The sequence below is a fragment of the Musca vetustissima genome, unplaced genomic scaffold, assembly GCF_032173495.1.
Source record: "Musca vetustissima isolate MV318-11 ecotype Yass unplaced genomic scaffold, APGP_CSIRO_Mvet_v1 utg26954, whole genome shotgun sequence".
Taxonomy (NCBI): Eukaryota; Metazoa; Arthropoda; class Insecta; order Diptera; family Muscidae; genus Musca; species Musca vetustissima.
Genome location: NW_026882772.1, coordinates 1 through 16,326, shown reverse-complemented (window position 1 = coordinate 16,326; position 16,326 = coordinate 1). Strand labels below are relative to the sequence as shown.

The 16,326-nt window shown below is 35.3% G+C and overlaps 1 protein-coding gene across 1 annotated transcript; it reads left to right on the top strand.

Annotated features, from left to right (window-relative positions):
* Window positions 1-8,529: 8,529 nt before the first annotated feature.
* LOC133329445 (protein furry-like) lies at window positions 8,530-14,659 on the top strand (the record flags this gene model as incomplete). Its single annotated transcript, XM_061537918.1, has 8 exons — window positions 8,530-8,545; window positions 8,598-9,937; window positions 10,012-10,149; window positions 11,859-12,199; window positions 12,395-12,533; window positions 12,610-13,734; window positions 14,230-14,356; window positions 14,434-14,659. Coding segments are annotated over exons 1-8 (3,452 nt in total), but the record flags the coding sequence as incomplete, so codon positions are not given.
* Between the last annotated feature and the right edge of the window lie 1,667 nt (window positions 14,660-16,326).

Here is a 16,326-nt window from a genome sequence, read left to right as displayed (position 1 = left end):
AATTATTTTGAGGCAACCAACGATATAAAAATTATTTAGCAGTTTTATATAAACAAACAATTTTCTTAATTAGCTCTAGTCAATTGTACCTGATATATTATATAAGAACAAAAATCAACAAGCTGACATATTATCTTATAAAAAAATAATAAAACTAAAAAGAAACACAATTTAAAAAAATAAAAAATCAACATCTATATATACCCTGCGTGAACTCGTGAAACGAACATTAATTGCCAAACGTGTGAATATTTTACAAATTTATGCAAATTTTTAATGTTATGGAATTTGCAATGGACCCAAAAGAAAGTAAAAGGTGCGTCCGACAATTTTTTGTTTATTCTTCTTTCAGTTTTCTCAGCTTTAGCTTTAATTTTTCATATGTGATTCATTCATATTTTCATCATTCAAATGCAATGTGTCATCTAACATTAAGTCATTCCTCGATTGTTTGAAATGTAATCCAAATATTCGTTGTCATTTCATTTGTTTTTGTAAAAAAAAATGATACCAGGAGGGTAACAATGGGTAGCATATTCGGACGTGATCTAGATTTGGCAAAGATAATATTTTGAACAAAATCTGTTTTAAATCGGATAGCCAGTTCAAATGATATTATAAAATTAATTTTTCGCACAATTATAACCATTTTGTGGAGGAGGTACAAGAAGAAGTGGCCCGATCTTCCCCACTGTCAAACTTCAAACTTTTATATATTTGGAAGATAAACTATGATGTCCAAAGTTTGGATGAAATCGGTTACTCCCTTCGAGAATTATCGTGCGCACAAACGGGCCACACAGACAGACAGACGAACAGACCTTTGTAAATCGACCCCAATTGTCCGAAAAGGATTTGATCCAAAGGAACATGGAACCTAAAACCGATATTTCGATGAGGCACATTTTTCCTTATCAAAGTGTAGATACCATCATTAGCCACAAGGCAGAATGTATAAAAATTGCATATTGCTCAGGTATAGTGACCACATCTTCATAAGACCTCCTAATTTCTATTATTGTGAGGATTTCTAATTGTGTCAAAAATATATTCCTATCATTTTTTGGGGTATGAGCCCCATATACAAATCTCTCATGTTTGTGCATAGCCCATAAACAAAGGACTCGTGCCACAGCTCAAATTTCCCATTCTAATGGTATACAGTTATCATAATTTGTTTTCTCGTATCAAAACTCCCTATTGGCGTTGTGGTGTGTGTGTGCTTTTTAGAATTGTTTAACCAAAATGGTTGTATTTTTTCTCATTTCGGGTTCTCAGAAGCTTGTAAATAACTTCTATGTTTCCACATAGTCCTTATACAAAGTCGAAGTCTTATCCCAATTTTCCAAACCTGATTTATAATATTTTCAATGTAATGGTGGAGCGTACACACGACATTTTTACTTTGTAATATTCGAATTTTTTTTGATCGCATTTTCGATTCTAACGAAAAAATTTTCAATTTTTTCGTTTCTACCCGAAGTGACTGTAATTTGGTATTTCAGTTTCTCGGAATCTAAAGGACTACCCCATGATACATTATAAGTTTCGGTCCATGTTTTGTCTTAGTACCTAAGAGGCTTGTTACAGAAAGGTTGTTCCCTAAGCCGAACTTAAAAAAAAAATTTCCAAGCGCGTCGGCCTTGTGCACATCTCCTCCAATTTGAAAGACCATGCTCCGAGATGTTGTCTTCTATTTGGTCTTTCCATCTAATTCGTGGCCTTCCCCTTCTGCGTGAACCATCAGTAGGCTCGCTTTTAAGCTGGGGCATTCTCATTCATTCGCACAACATGACCCAGCCAACGTAGTCGCTGCAGCTCAATACGAGTGACTATGTCGATGTCCGCGTATAGATTGTAAAGCTCGTGGTTCTTTCGACGCCGATATTCACAGTCGACGCAGATTTAGAGTTTCCGCTGAATTTTTCTCTCAAACACTCCAAGAGCTGCCTCATCTGCTTGCGCAAGTACCCATGCTTTAGATCCATATAACAGCACGGGTAGTATCAGCGTCTTCTAGAGCGTGAGTTTGGTCTGGCGGAAGGTGGCCTTGTTTCCAAACTGCGTACTTAATAGCATCTGTTGGCCATCACTATCCTTCTCCGAATTTCAAAACTGATGTCATTATTTTTATTTATGACGATACCAAGGTATGTGATGTCATCGGCGAAGGTAAGTAGCATTTGCTGTTTGGTGTATAGAGTGCCATTTCTGTTCATCTTTGTTTCTCGTGCGACCATTTCCAGCAGAATGTTAAAAAGAACACACGACGAACTGTCACCTTATCTGAATCATCGTTCGGTATTAAAGGGCTCCGACAGGTCCTTTCCAACTTTAACTACTGACCTTGTGCCTTAAAGTTCTTGTATATCCGTGATAATTTTGCAGCCAAATAGTACAAATCAGCTGGTGCATGCTTCTGACCATCGGTCTTGAATAGTTCGGCTGGTAATCCATCGGCACCTGATGCTTTATTGTTCTTCACCCAATTAATTTCTATTCTGACCTAATATTGTTGAGGTGGTATACATTCTATACCGTCATCTCTTATTCTGGGGTATCTTCTTCACCGCCACTATTTGATATCAGAAGCTTTTCAAAATGGCCCTTCCAGATCCTCAACACGCTGTCTGTATCTGTCACCAGATTTCCTTCTTCATTTCTATAGGGGGATGTGCCTGCACCTGCATTCTGACACCTGTACATCTCAATTTGCCGACTCCTGTACATTTCGATTTGTACCATTAAAATTTCATGTGAAAATCTCAACTTCTCTTGAAGATATATCCGATTGTGTCAGCATCAAGCCACTGTAAGATTGCTTCTTAAACATTAAACGTGTCCTTCTCAAATCGTGCTTTTTACGTTTGTAGGACACGATAATATAAAAAATCGGTTCCCAATTTCAACACGTTGTTCTGGGTCATATATATATATACAGTTGCGGTCAAAATAATAGTAGTGGCTTTATAAGAATATTATTTTGTTTTGTAGATTCTGTGTTTGCTTCTCTTATCCTCTTTTCTTTTTTCCACTTCATAGCCTCGTGTAACAACAACATAAAATGTACCGTTATTTTTGCATACCATTGTTGTTGTTGTTGTTATAATGAAAATATGAAAAAGAACAAAGATTTTGGCAGTCAATATAATAGTAGTGCTGTCAGAAGTCACAGATTTTTTCTATCATACACAGTTTGTTACTAGTTTTCAGTGTTTACAGGTAAAAATAATTTATTTTAATTACAATAGGTATATTTTTCAAAAATATTTTATTTAGATTTTTTTTAAAAATGGGGCGTGGCGTGCATTGTACTGTAGAAAAACGATTGTTGATAAGAAAGCTGATTTCGGAGGGTAAATCGTATAAAGAAGTGCTACATATTATATAGGTTGCTCACCGACAATGGTACGCAATGCTATAAAATACACTCCCGCTAGTGAAACACGTGGCCGTCCTCCAGTATTATCAAAAAAAGGTGTTGCACGAATAGTAAGGTATTCAAAACAAAACCCCTTTGCTGCTGCTACATAAATAAAAGACAAACTTGCTGTGGAAGCTAGCGTTGAAACTATTCGCAGACGTCTTCGAGATGCAAATTTGGCGGCGCGAAGCCCACGAAAAGTGCCGTTGTTGAAGAAAATACATGTAGATAAGCGGCAAAAAATCCTACAAGTAACAGCACATTGTGGGATGTTGTTAAGGATGCATGGGAGTCAATTCCTGTTGAAAGGTGCCAAAATTTGGTGAACTCCATGCCTCGACGCTGTGCCGCTGTAATTGCGAATAAAGGGTTTGCCACTAAATACTGACTTAAATGCCTAACTTTTGAAATTAAATAGCCGACATATTATTTGTTTTAGTTATTAATATCCATTAAATCCATAACACTACTATTATTTTGACCGACTATATTTGAATTAATTTAAATATTTTTAAGTTTATATAGTAAACTTGAATTAAATTTATGTTTTTCTTGTATTTTAACTTTAAGTTATAAAACTAACGATGTTAAAAAAATAAAATTTCAAAACATTCATAACTATTTGAAGCCCTTTTTACTTATTTAACATTGTTGCAATACCCACTACTATTATTTTGACCGCAGCTGTATATTCATCCGATTTTATGAAAATGGTGCACCAAACACTCAAGGTTTGTGCGATTGAGACCACTTTTGAAATTGGTTCTGATTTAGATATGCTCCCACATATAGATTCATCTGATTTTATTTAAATGGTTTGTTCGATTGGGGCAATATTTTGCACATCATACTGGGTTAAGTCCAGTTTGATGTCTGTTAAGTTTTGTTGAAATCTGTTCAGATTTACATATAACTCCCATACATAATTTTGTCGGATTTCATAGAAAATTGTTTCATAGATTTCAGAATGGTATGTGCATGGTTTTTTTTTATTGGTTCGAATATCGAAGATCATAATTTTTATCACCCGATTCCATTTTCAGTGGTCTTCCAAAAATGCAATGTCTCTTCTATCAACAGGATATTGCACACATTATCATTCTTGTATGTGTCCAAAGTGGTGAAGGGTATCATATAGTCGGCTTCGTCCGATTTTTGATATTTCTTTACTAGATTTCAGCTTCAGAAAACCTTATAAAATCTATAAAAATGGAATTTGGCTGGAATTTTTTTTTCAAAGTTTGACTGCCCTATAGAGCCGTATTTATTTTTTGAAAAATATTTTTTTTTTGGTTTTAAATGTTGTATGTCAGTTACGTCTTTATGCCCTTCAACACTCTGTGGTACAGGGTATTATGTCTTTGTGCATAAGATTGTAACAGGCAAAAGGAATCGATATAGACCCATGGTTCCTTTTGAGAATATGTATAGAATCACTTTCTGAGCCGATTTATGCATTTTCGTCCATCTGTTGATGTTAAATTGTAAGCAAAGTATTTATACTCCGATTTGGATGAAATTTGACGCAGCTCACATATTTGGTCTAAGGACGAACTCTATTGAAATTCGTGAAAATCGGTTCAGATTTAGATATAGCTCCCATATATAGTTTCGTCCTATTTTAGGTAAATGGTGCACCAAAGTTCCTGAAAATCATTCGATTTGCACGAATTTTGGCATAGCGTGCTTAATTAAGTCTAGAATGATGTGTGCTATGTTTCGTGAAAAACGGTTCAGATTTAGATATAGCTCCCATATACATTTTAGACCGATTTTATGTAAATAGTGTACTAAAGTCCCTATATATCTTTCGATTTGCAGGAATCTCGGGGTAGCGTACTGAATTAAGTCTAGAATGATGTGTGCTAAGTTTCAACAAATCTTAAGGATGCTTGTTTAAAGATAATCAGCTAAAATTTCCAAAAAAAATATACAATAAAGACAAATAATACCGATTTAAAATGATTCTTAATTTGCTCACACAAATTCATATAAATGTTTTTTGTTTTACTTTTTAGCAATAATGAAGATATAAAACAACACACACACACAAATTTATATACAAAGTTATGAATAACAACAACAATAATAATACGAAAGCAAGTCGTTCATTTCACGAACTATTGCAGATATTTTCAAATGCTGGTGGTGGTAATGGTGGTTCTGGCGACGGAGGTATTCTGAAATTCTAATTCCAATTCTTTGATTGTGACATTCGAAGTATATTTAGGCTTTTGAAGTATTTTGGTTTCATTCTTCTTCTTCTTGTTCTCCACTGATTATCGTTGTTAATGTAATTTGTCCAATACTGTTTTGTTTATCGCTAAAAAACAAAAATTATATACGATTACTGATATCACTTTATTAGTTGAGTATTTGTTGTAATGTGTTGTTATTATATTATTCAATACCATTGTCATTTCGTTGTATTTCATAAACATTCAATCAATGTCATATCGCAAGACACACATATTGTTAAATATCATAAATTTATCATCACCATACAAATATACGTATATATGTATATAGAAAAGACACACAATGTAAATTTATATACCCCAGGGTCATGAAATAAAATATACAGTCGAAAACGCTTATAACGACGGTCAAGGAAACGGCGAAATTGGTCTCTAAAAACTATAGTAAACAAAGCAGAACTATTTTCGGGATATTTGGAATTTTTGAAAACTTTGGCAGATATATTGCATGTGAAGCGACTTCAGAGTAAGAGACATAGATACTCTATCCTTACAGATATTCCCCCATAAATTGCAGCGTATATTAAATTTCCATTTGTTTTTCCAACCCCTCCGTAATATTCGATACCACTGCCCATTTTCGTTACTTTGATCGTTTTGTTCGCAACTCCAAACCGAATGGATTATTTTGTGTCTTTGAAATACATCTTTGCAAAAAAATTTCAATATAAGTTCAAAATTTTAATATAGCCATGTTTTAATATAGGTCCCATCCCGTTATAAGCATTTTGAGAATTCCATCATGTAGCTCATCTCGAAATTAATAAAAACATTTACCAGAATGATTCTTCGCCCTAAAAAGGCATAAAACTCAAAAATTCAGCTGAGCCCGGCTGGGATTTGAACCCTGTGGGTCGATTCACTATAAAATTTAAACAATTCTCATCGATAAAATATTATAACGACAAAATAAACAATATTTCAATTCTATAACAGTTTTTAACAACAATTGTTAAAATTCTGCAATTCGGTTTGAAAACTATTTTTTTTTTATATTTGTCCCAATTTATATTAGGCGAGTTTAATTGCGGCAAGTCTTTGTTTGAAGGAGAGAGGGGCAAGGGGAATAGAAATTGGAAAAAAATGCTCGTACCGGCAATTTTCTTTCAATTTGTTTTGTGTATTTTGTTTGTAGTGTCAGTAATTTGAAATACCAATCCAGAACATTGTCACAAAATGTAAAAAAAATATTTTTTTTAAAATCGACTTGCCTTGTATAGACGAATGAAGCAAGTTCAAAGGAGAACGATAAAAATTGCCGCAAGTAAACTCGCCTAATATAAATCAGGACTTTGTGCCTGTTTTTTTATGTTCGAAAATGTTCTGGATTGGTATTTCAAATTACTGACAATACAAACAAAATACACAAAACGAATTGTCAGAAAATTGTTTTCAAAATGTTCAAAATTAAAAGCTTTTCGAAAGTTTATCGACAATTTGTCTACATTTTTACAGACTAACATTTTCGGTACTGCAAACGATTTTATGTGTAGACAAAATTGTCGGATCGTTATAAGTTACTGAATCGACCTACTGGTTCCTATGGCATCTGTTGATTGTTGTCCGGCGCCTTAGCGTTCAAAGCCACCCCTTACCATCCTAAGGTTGCACAATATGTAGTTGTATACCATTGAAGAAAAAATATTGTAGTCTGTATGGAAAAAATAGTCCGTCCGTCACTACAAGAAAAATCTGCTCTGAAAAGGAATGTTCTGTGTGATGCCAAATGTCCGAATCTTGACACGGTTGAATTTAATTCGTATATGCAATTTCGCAACAATATTCGACATAAATATTGCCTAATACGCCTGATGAGCCGCTTAACCAACGGCGAAACGCGTCGCATAATGGTGGGAATGTAGTATCTCTCTGGCTTTCCTTTTCATTGCAACTCCGATCATGTAGCTCGTCTCGAAAGAGAAATTAATAAAAACATTTACAGAGTCTTTTGACTGCAGGCTGGTCAAGTTCGAAGATGACCTACATCAGTCCACGTTTAGGCATAGCTCCCATATAAGGTTATTCCCCCATTTTCGGTAGTTTAAGGTCATTGAGCGGTAGTTTAAGGGTCTTTCTCTGAAATTTGGTAAATTAGGTTCTTATTGGGTATCAAATTTCTCCACTAAAACTTATAAATGTAGGTCCACTTTTTCTGGTAGCCCTCATATAACGCTACCCCACAACTTTTCAGTATTTTGGCGGCTTTGATCGCATTTTTCAACCGAATTGGCTGAAATTTAGTACTTTGAGGTCTTATTGGGTAGCAAATCTTTCCACTAAAAATTTTAAATATAGGTTCATTTTTTTCTGGTAGCACCCATATGTTTGGAATCTTTAGCGCGTATTTCAACCGAATTCGCTGCAATTTGGTATTTTGTAGTCGTGTATGGTAACAAATCTCCCTTGCATTTTTTAGTAGTTATTATCATTGTCATTGTCAAATGTCATTATCTCAGCCAAATTATGATATATTCCATCATCAATTTGTGTGTGTATGTTTGTTTGTAGCTCATCGGTCATTAGAACCTCGCCACATGTAAAGTTTGGATCTGCCAAGAGAGTACATGTGCAAAAAAACTACTTATAATTTAGATCATAATCTACAACTGGTGTTCCCTTGTCATTTGTTCCTATATAACTATACATAAATATATATATATATATATATATATTTTTAAATCCTGTAAATTTACATTTTAATTTCACTTCTAAAAATTATATCTCTTTTTTAATTCTTTTAGGTTTAAATGCAAACCAAAATGAAAATATAAATACCACATTGGGTAGTCCAACCGCCACAAATGCTCCCGAATCTCCGACAGCCAGCAGTCCTATTATAGCTGGTGGATGTACGGCGGCTGGTGTTGGTGGATCAGGAGTTGCAACTATTTCCTCAGCTCCTGCTGCTGCTGCAGTATACGATGATACCCAATCTGTGAGTACCACCACGACCACCTTGCCAACCGACAACAATGAAGTATGCGTAACACCACCGCAACGACATTCGCTTAACTCCAATGAGTATCAAACATCGACACCAAAATCCTCAACTCGCAACTCATCGGCAGCTGCCAACAATTCGGGTGGTGTGGTTTGTTCAACATCGCCGGTAAATTGTGCCTCTGTTGGGGATACTGCAAATAATAATGCTGCAAATATTCTGACAAATGAGGAAAGTCCTTTGCCGCAACAATTCATGAACGTCGAGTGCAGCACCCTAAATGAGTCACAATTGATGGCAACGGGGTTGGTGGGTGCGGGTGTGGTCGAAACAGGTGGAATTACCGCCACTGCAGCAATCAGTGGAAATACTACCAACAACAACCAAATTGTAAATACGGCTGCGCCATCGACCATGCCGCCCACACAAAACCAACAAATTCTTAATAACTATCCTGGACTGGCCAATAGCCAAAATGGCTCAAATCGTAATTATAATCCCATACTTATACCCCAACGCCAATCCTTATTGCCCTGGGGTAGCCATTCAAGATCCTCAATAATCAATATTATGCCCTACAATACCTCGACCAGCACCAATGCTTCCCAACTCGACAACAATGCGGATAACAACATGTTAAGGCCCGGCGAAATTGTTATGCGTAATCTCTTTTCCGATTTCACCCAACAGGCTGAGAAGAAAATCGAATTGGTGATGTTGGAAAGTGCCGATAAACCTCTCTCCAAGCTATTGCAACGTGGGGAAGATCAACAATTCGATCAGCTACTCTCCGCTTTGGGCAATGTGGCCGAACATTGTTTGCCATCACTACTGCACACACTCTTGGCATGGCACAGACGCCAGTTGTCCGATGCTGAAATTAAAAATGATCTCAAGCGCATGGAGAAATCGGCCAATGCAAATGCCAAACCGCTAAACTCACAAGAGCTTGACTTTCAATTGCAACGACGTGAAGCCACAGTGGAGTTTATTTTCTGTCTAGCCCTCATTGAGATTCTCAAGCAACTTCCCTTCCATCCTGGCCACGAGGATTTGGTGCGTAGCATTGAAAATTTGGCCTTTAAACATTTCAAATACAAAGAAGGCCTACAGAATAATCCCAATGCCCATAATATACACATGATTGCCGATTTGTATGCCGAGGTAATTGGTGTTTTGGCCCAATCACGCTTCAGTTCGGTGCGAAAACGTTTCATGAGTGAACTCAAGGAGTTGCGCGCCAAAGAGCCATCCCCACATACCACACAAAGTATTATAAGTTTACTGATGGGCATGAAATTCTTTAGGGTTAAGGTAAGATTTGAAATATGGAAATTCTTAAAATTGAATGAATTCACATTTCTTATATTGTTTGTGTTTTTCATTAGATGGTGCCCATTGAAGAATTCGAAGCATCATTTCAATTTATGCACGAATGTGGCCAGTACTTTTTGGAATTAAAAGATAAGGATATTAAACATGCCTTGGCCGGTTTATTTGTGGAGATTTTAGTGCCAGTTGCAGCGGTAAGTTTATCATTTAAAAATTAAAAATTAATGTTACTTTCAGTATTCTTTTACAAAAATTATCTTTTTTATTTTCTGGAAAAGGGGACCGAAAAGACCCCTTCAGAGAGTCGACAGAGGGTTAACGTATTAGACAAAAATGTACCTTACATTTATATCAGTAATATATATAAAATAATAGAGAATATTGCCACAACTTTTTAGATAATCTCCAGACGTAAACTTTCAAAATGCCGATATAGCTGTCTTTCATTTTTTGACCCTCTATCATAATTTTTTGAAATTTCCGGAATTGAATTATTTAAGGATATCTTTCTCAATTTCGAAATCGGAAAATCGCCTTCATATTCCAAATAAAGACCCAAATGTAGCAGAAATTGTTAATGTTACTATAAATCTATAAATACTTCTCAAAACAAATGAATATTTGGAATAAAAACTCAAAACTTGAGAATTCACCTTGAGGGCAATACGAATTCGAACTTTAATGAAGACCAGTATATTTTTCAGTATGTGAAGGAAGAAATGTCGGTTTATACTGACATTTATAATATGAAATCGATTGTTTAGTTAAAGAAAATATGCTTTTATTAAAGAAAATATATTAGTAGGATTTTAATGCTCAACTCAGGACCTTAAATATTTGCCAAACTATAAAATAGTTTTCTCTTCCAGGCTAAAATATTCTAAATGGACATTATTCTATCCAGAAAACATTATTGTAATTTTAAACATATTTTAAGGGCCTTAGTTGAATAGTGTATTAGGTTTGTATATCATCTCTGCCTGCTCATTCTGCTGTGACTCAAATCGTAGATCATTATACATCGATATTGTCTAACCCACCTCATTTTTTAGGCGAATTCGCAACTTTCAAGTTTGTATTTAAATTTTTTTATTTGTTTTAATAAATATTTATTCTAAAAAAGGCCTCAATCGCCTAAAAAGGGCCTTTAAAGACTGAACAAGTCCTTCCAGCGTCTAAGAAGGCCTTTTAAGTTTCCTATCGTCTGAAAATGTCCTTTAAAGACTTCTATCGTTTAAACATGCATTTAAAGTCTCCTATCGTTGTTAAAAGGCATTTAAAGACTTCTATCGTCTCAAAATGGTCTTTAAAGGCTTCTAACGTCGAAAAAATGTCTTCAAAGGCTTCTAAATGTCTTTAAGGCTTCTGTCGTCTTCAAAGGTCCTCTTAAGGCTTCTATCGTCGACAAATGGCCTTTAAGGGCTTCTATCGGTTTCTTCGATGGTTTCCAAATTTGAAATGGGGACAAATATATCCTAAAGTAGTCTACCTTAAATTATAAATTTGGTACCTATCATAAATTGTAATGTTTATGGTAAAATATAGACCTTCAGGTATATGACATTTTTTTTGTTTGAATTATTTTGTCCATATGGAATTGACACCTTTATTACTAAAACGTCCATAGAAAACAATTCGTTTAGAGAAACAGGAAATGGAAGTAGACTAAGGATTGGGTGCATCCTTTAAATTGATGTGCTAATTATAACATTTCGCCATTCCATTCCGACGAAAATGCTTTCGCACCACTTTGTTAGGTTTGTTTCTATTTTTTGTGCCCCTATATATATATATATATATATAGGGGCACAAATATATATATATTAACTAATTTTTAGAAAATGTCACTCCTAATTTCAAAGAAAAAAATAATTTATTTCTATTTTTTTCTTTCCATTTTCAGGCAGTTAAAAATGAAGTTAATGTCCCATGCGTTAAGAATTTCGTAGAATTATTGTATATGCAAACACTGGATGCTTCGACCAAGTCTAAACATCGCCTTGCCCTATTTCCGTTGGTCACCTGCCTACTGTGCGTGTCACAAAAAACCTTCTTCTTATCGAATTGGCATTATTTCCTCGCGATGTGTTTGAGTAATTTAAAGAATCGAGATGCCAAAATGAGTCGTGTCGCCTTGGAATCGTTGTATCGTCTTTTGTGGGTCTATATGATACGCATTAAATGTGAATCGAATTCTGCAACACATTCACGTCTACAAAGTATTGTGAATTCATTGTTTCCAAAGTAGGTATTCTAAAGGTCTGTTCTTGTGTTGCAAGAATCTATAACTTTTAGTACTGTAACGAATTTTCCTTATGATATCGAAGAAAATAGTAAAATATAGTAGATTCTTGCAGTACGGGAACAGACTAAAAATGTGATAACTAATAAAAAAAAACCAAACAACTAATACAATTTGAATTTTCGCAAAATTTTCAGAGGCTCAAAGGGTGTGGTACCACGTGATACTCCATTGAATATTTTTGTCAAAATTATACAATTTATTGCTCAAGAACGTTTGGATTTTGCCATGCGTGAAATTGTCTATGATCTGTTGTGTGTGGGTCGGCCAATAAAGGTGAGTTTAAAATGATTCCTCAAAAGAATCGTTAACCCATATTAACATCATATTCTCTGTTTGTTTTTGCTTTCAGTTAATCCTCAATCCGGAACGCATGAGCATTGGCCTGAGAGCTTTCCTTGTAGTTGCCGATTCGCTGCAACAAAAAGATGGCGAACCCCCAATGCCACGCACCGTACCCGTCCTACCATCCGGCAATACACTGCGTGTCAAGAAAACCTACATCAATAAAATGCTAACCGATGACACAGCTCGCAGCATTGGCATGTCGACATATTTCCCCCATGTGCGTCGTGTTTTTGTTGATATTTTACGAGCTCTTGATGTTCACTATGGACGACCTCTGATGATGACAAATACCCAGAATCAAAATAAGGAACCTGACGAAATGCTATCAGGTGAACGTAAACCTCGCATTGATCTCTTCAGGACTTGTGTGGCAGCTGTGCCACGCTTAATACCCGACACAATGACACCGCAAGAACTTGTCGACTTGCTCTCGCGTCTCACCGTACACATGGACGAAGAGCTGCGCATGTTAACGCATCAGTCGTTGCAAACATTGGTTATAGATTTTCCGGATTGGCGTCAGGATGTCGTGCACGGTTACACACAGTTTCTGGTGCGCGATGTCACCGACACTTATCCGCAACTTTTGGAGAATTGTACACGAATGTTGTTTGTATTTTTAAATATATGGCGGTGTGCCATCAATGTGAATGGTAGCAATGGCAACAATGGCATGCTGAAGACACCCACCACAGCTACAAGTTCCCTAAACACCAATCAAGGGGCGACTGGCGCAACTCAGACAGCAGCAGGTATTACTGCAACCGGTGCCAATAATATGGTGGGCAAAGATACCGCCACAAGTCAATTGTCCAGTGCCAGTAATGTCAAGAGTATAACAAATACAAATTCAAGTGCTACATCCAGTATTACCTCGAGTGGCATGTCAAGCATAACCCAGGCTACAGTTATTAACTTGGCTGAAAGTGGCAAGAAAAATGAAATTCCCCTGGCTACTACGCTGCATTTTGTTGAGGGTTATGCTTTGGTTCTGCTCTGCAATTATCGTCCATATTTGCGTAAATTAGCAGCTATGATTTTGAAAGAAGTAAAAAATCTTATGAAGGCATTGGGTATACCGGAAACTGAACCTCCGCTACTGGATGTTATTGATAAATGTTGTCCGCAGGTATGTTTATTTGTACTAAGTATTTATTTAAGAGATTATTTACTACATTATTACTACTACTTTTATAATATGTAGCATTGCAATTTATTTTTATTATTATATTAAAAATGCAGAAGATGTTCAGTTTTTTTTCTCTTACTATTCAATCCCACACATCAAGATGTCATCCGAAAATATTAAAGATTCATTTGAAAGTCACTATACATTGCCTTTCAGATGAAACTCACATCAAGCCACTTGTCACACTTGGTAATTTTAGTTCGCGATATTCTCCCAGGGATTCATTTATCATAATCTAATAATTGGATAACATCCCAACATTTTCCCATTTAGTTAAAAATTGCAATTGATACCTTCTTCGAATTGTATGTTCAAATCTGTACAACAAATTCCATGAAGATGTACATTTTGTCAAAACACACATCTACTTTCCAATCAGTGGTATTAATCCCTGCAATTATAATTACATTCATTTGAATTTGAATTCCATTTTAGGTATTGGATAAGTGTCTACCGCATCTACCTCAAACAGAAAAGACTGCTATTCTAAACGCTACACAAATTGATTTACAATGGATTGTGGAACGGTCAAGCGGTGTGTGGTTGGGTGGCCTAACCGATGGTGAGTATAATTGATTTAATAACATGCATCATTGTTCATTGTGCAACATTATTCTTATCGTATCGTTCGTTTTGCAGACAATTCTAAATCATCAACATCCACATTAAATCTCTCACAATCGAGTGGTGGTGGCGGTGTTGGCGGTTCACCGCAAACACAGCATCAATTCGATCCATGGTCGGTGTGTTTGTTTGGATTCTTGGAAAGAGATCGTATATTGCAAAAGTGTCCATCGGTAGTGGCACAGGCCTGGCCCATATGTTATGCACGTCTAACAACTCTGTACAGTGTTATTGATCCAACGTAAGTTTATGGATGTTAAGTAAGATTGTTTTGTTTTTTTTAGTTCACTGTACTCACCCACCGTGCAAAAAAAAATATTTTTTTTTCTGATAATTATGGGGAAATTACAAAAAATTGCATATTAGACGTCAATTTAGGACAAACAATTCGAAAAATATGGGCAATTTTTTCATAGAAATTTTACTGTACCTTTCTCAACGAATTGTATGAAAGCAACATGAAACCTCATTTTTGTCCATAGTGTCAAAGGATGAAATATTTTACGTCAAATTTCACAAAGTATAATATTTAAATTCATCAGTTTTTTTTAGGAATTTAGGTAGAAAATGACCAATATTGCCAAAAAATTCTTTGTTGACTTAAGTGTTTATTAAGGGAACCCCACCCATTCTCGATTTTAATTTTTCAAGATTTTCAATGGGCTGGTAAATCAATACCAATGCTTGTTAAGGTTTGTAACTTTGCACATATATATTTGAAGATTTAAAAGAGAAGAAAAATAATTTACAAAAAAATTTTGTTATTGTTTTGTTGTTGTTTTTTGTAATTAAAGAAAAGTCCTTATTTTTGATGGCGGGCATGATAACTCCTCACTGGAACATCGGAATCCGAAAATTCCAACGGTGTTAGAAAGAGTACATGTCTGGCTCTCGTATGAACTAGGATTATTGACTTCGCTCTAAAATAAACAAAATGGTGGACCTTTGAAAAAAATTTTTTGGAAAATCGCCGATTTTTTACCAAAAACCAAGTTAAAAAATAAGGAAGATCTTCACCGATTGGCTTTATCCTAGTTCATACGATAGCTATACACTCCCAGAGAAACGTTGCAAAATTTGGAACCGATTGGATTATTAGTTTTTGAGTTATCGTGCCCGCCATTCGCAAAAAAATGTTTAGAGAAAAACGCGTTTAAAGTTTGAGAAGCCCTTCAGCCGTCACTTGATGCTGACACAATAAATCGGCTATATCTTCAAGAGTTCTTGAGATTTTTACTTTAAATTTTGCAGGGACATTCTTGAATAAGTGTAGATTGGAATTAAGTCAACAAAAATTTTGACCCCCTGAATGGGGGGGGGGGGGTCCCCTTAAACACCTTGCACAAATGTGTAAAAATCTTCAATGAGACTGCGTTATAGGAGTATTTCGTCAAAGACAAAATTATATATCAAATTTTACTATTAGTTGCAAAAGAAAAGATTTTCGTAAATTCGATATTTATTTGTAAAAAATTATCTCTAAATTTGGGTATGTACAGCAAATTTTATATTTTGATGAAATTTCGCACTTTTTGTAAATAAATTGAAAAGCATCATTGTAGAATTTGCATTTTAAAGATTTTAACCGCATTTCCCCAACGAATGGGTTGTAATTTGGCATTGCGGTTTCTTGTAGGGTGAGAAACATATTTGCAGTTGATTTTTTGATGTAGGTCTGCTTTTTTACATAGTCTCCATAAAAATGTTCCGCCCAATTTTCAATAATTTCTAAGTATTAGCTGCAAAAAAAAAAAAAAACTTCTGTCCACAACGTTTTCAATATAGGTCCACATTTTTGCATAGCCCAACGTTTTAGGCCAAGTTTCCAACATCTGCGATTTTCTTAGAACATACACTATTAACTAGCTGACAATTTACAGATATCAATTTATAGTGATATTAATATTA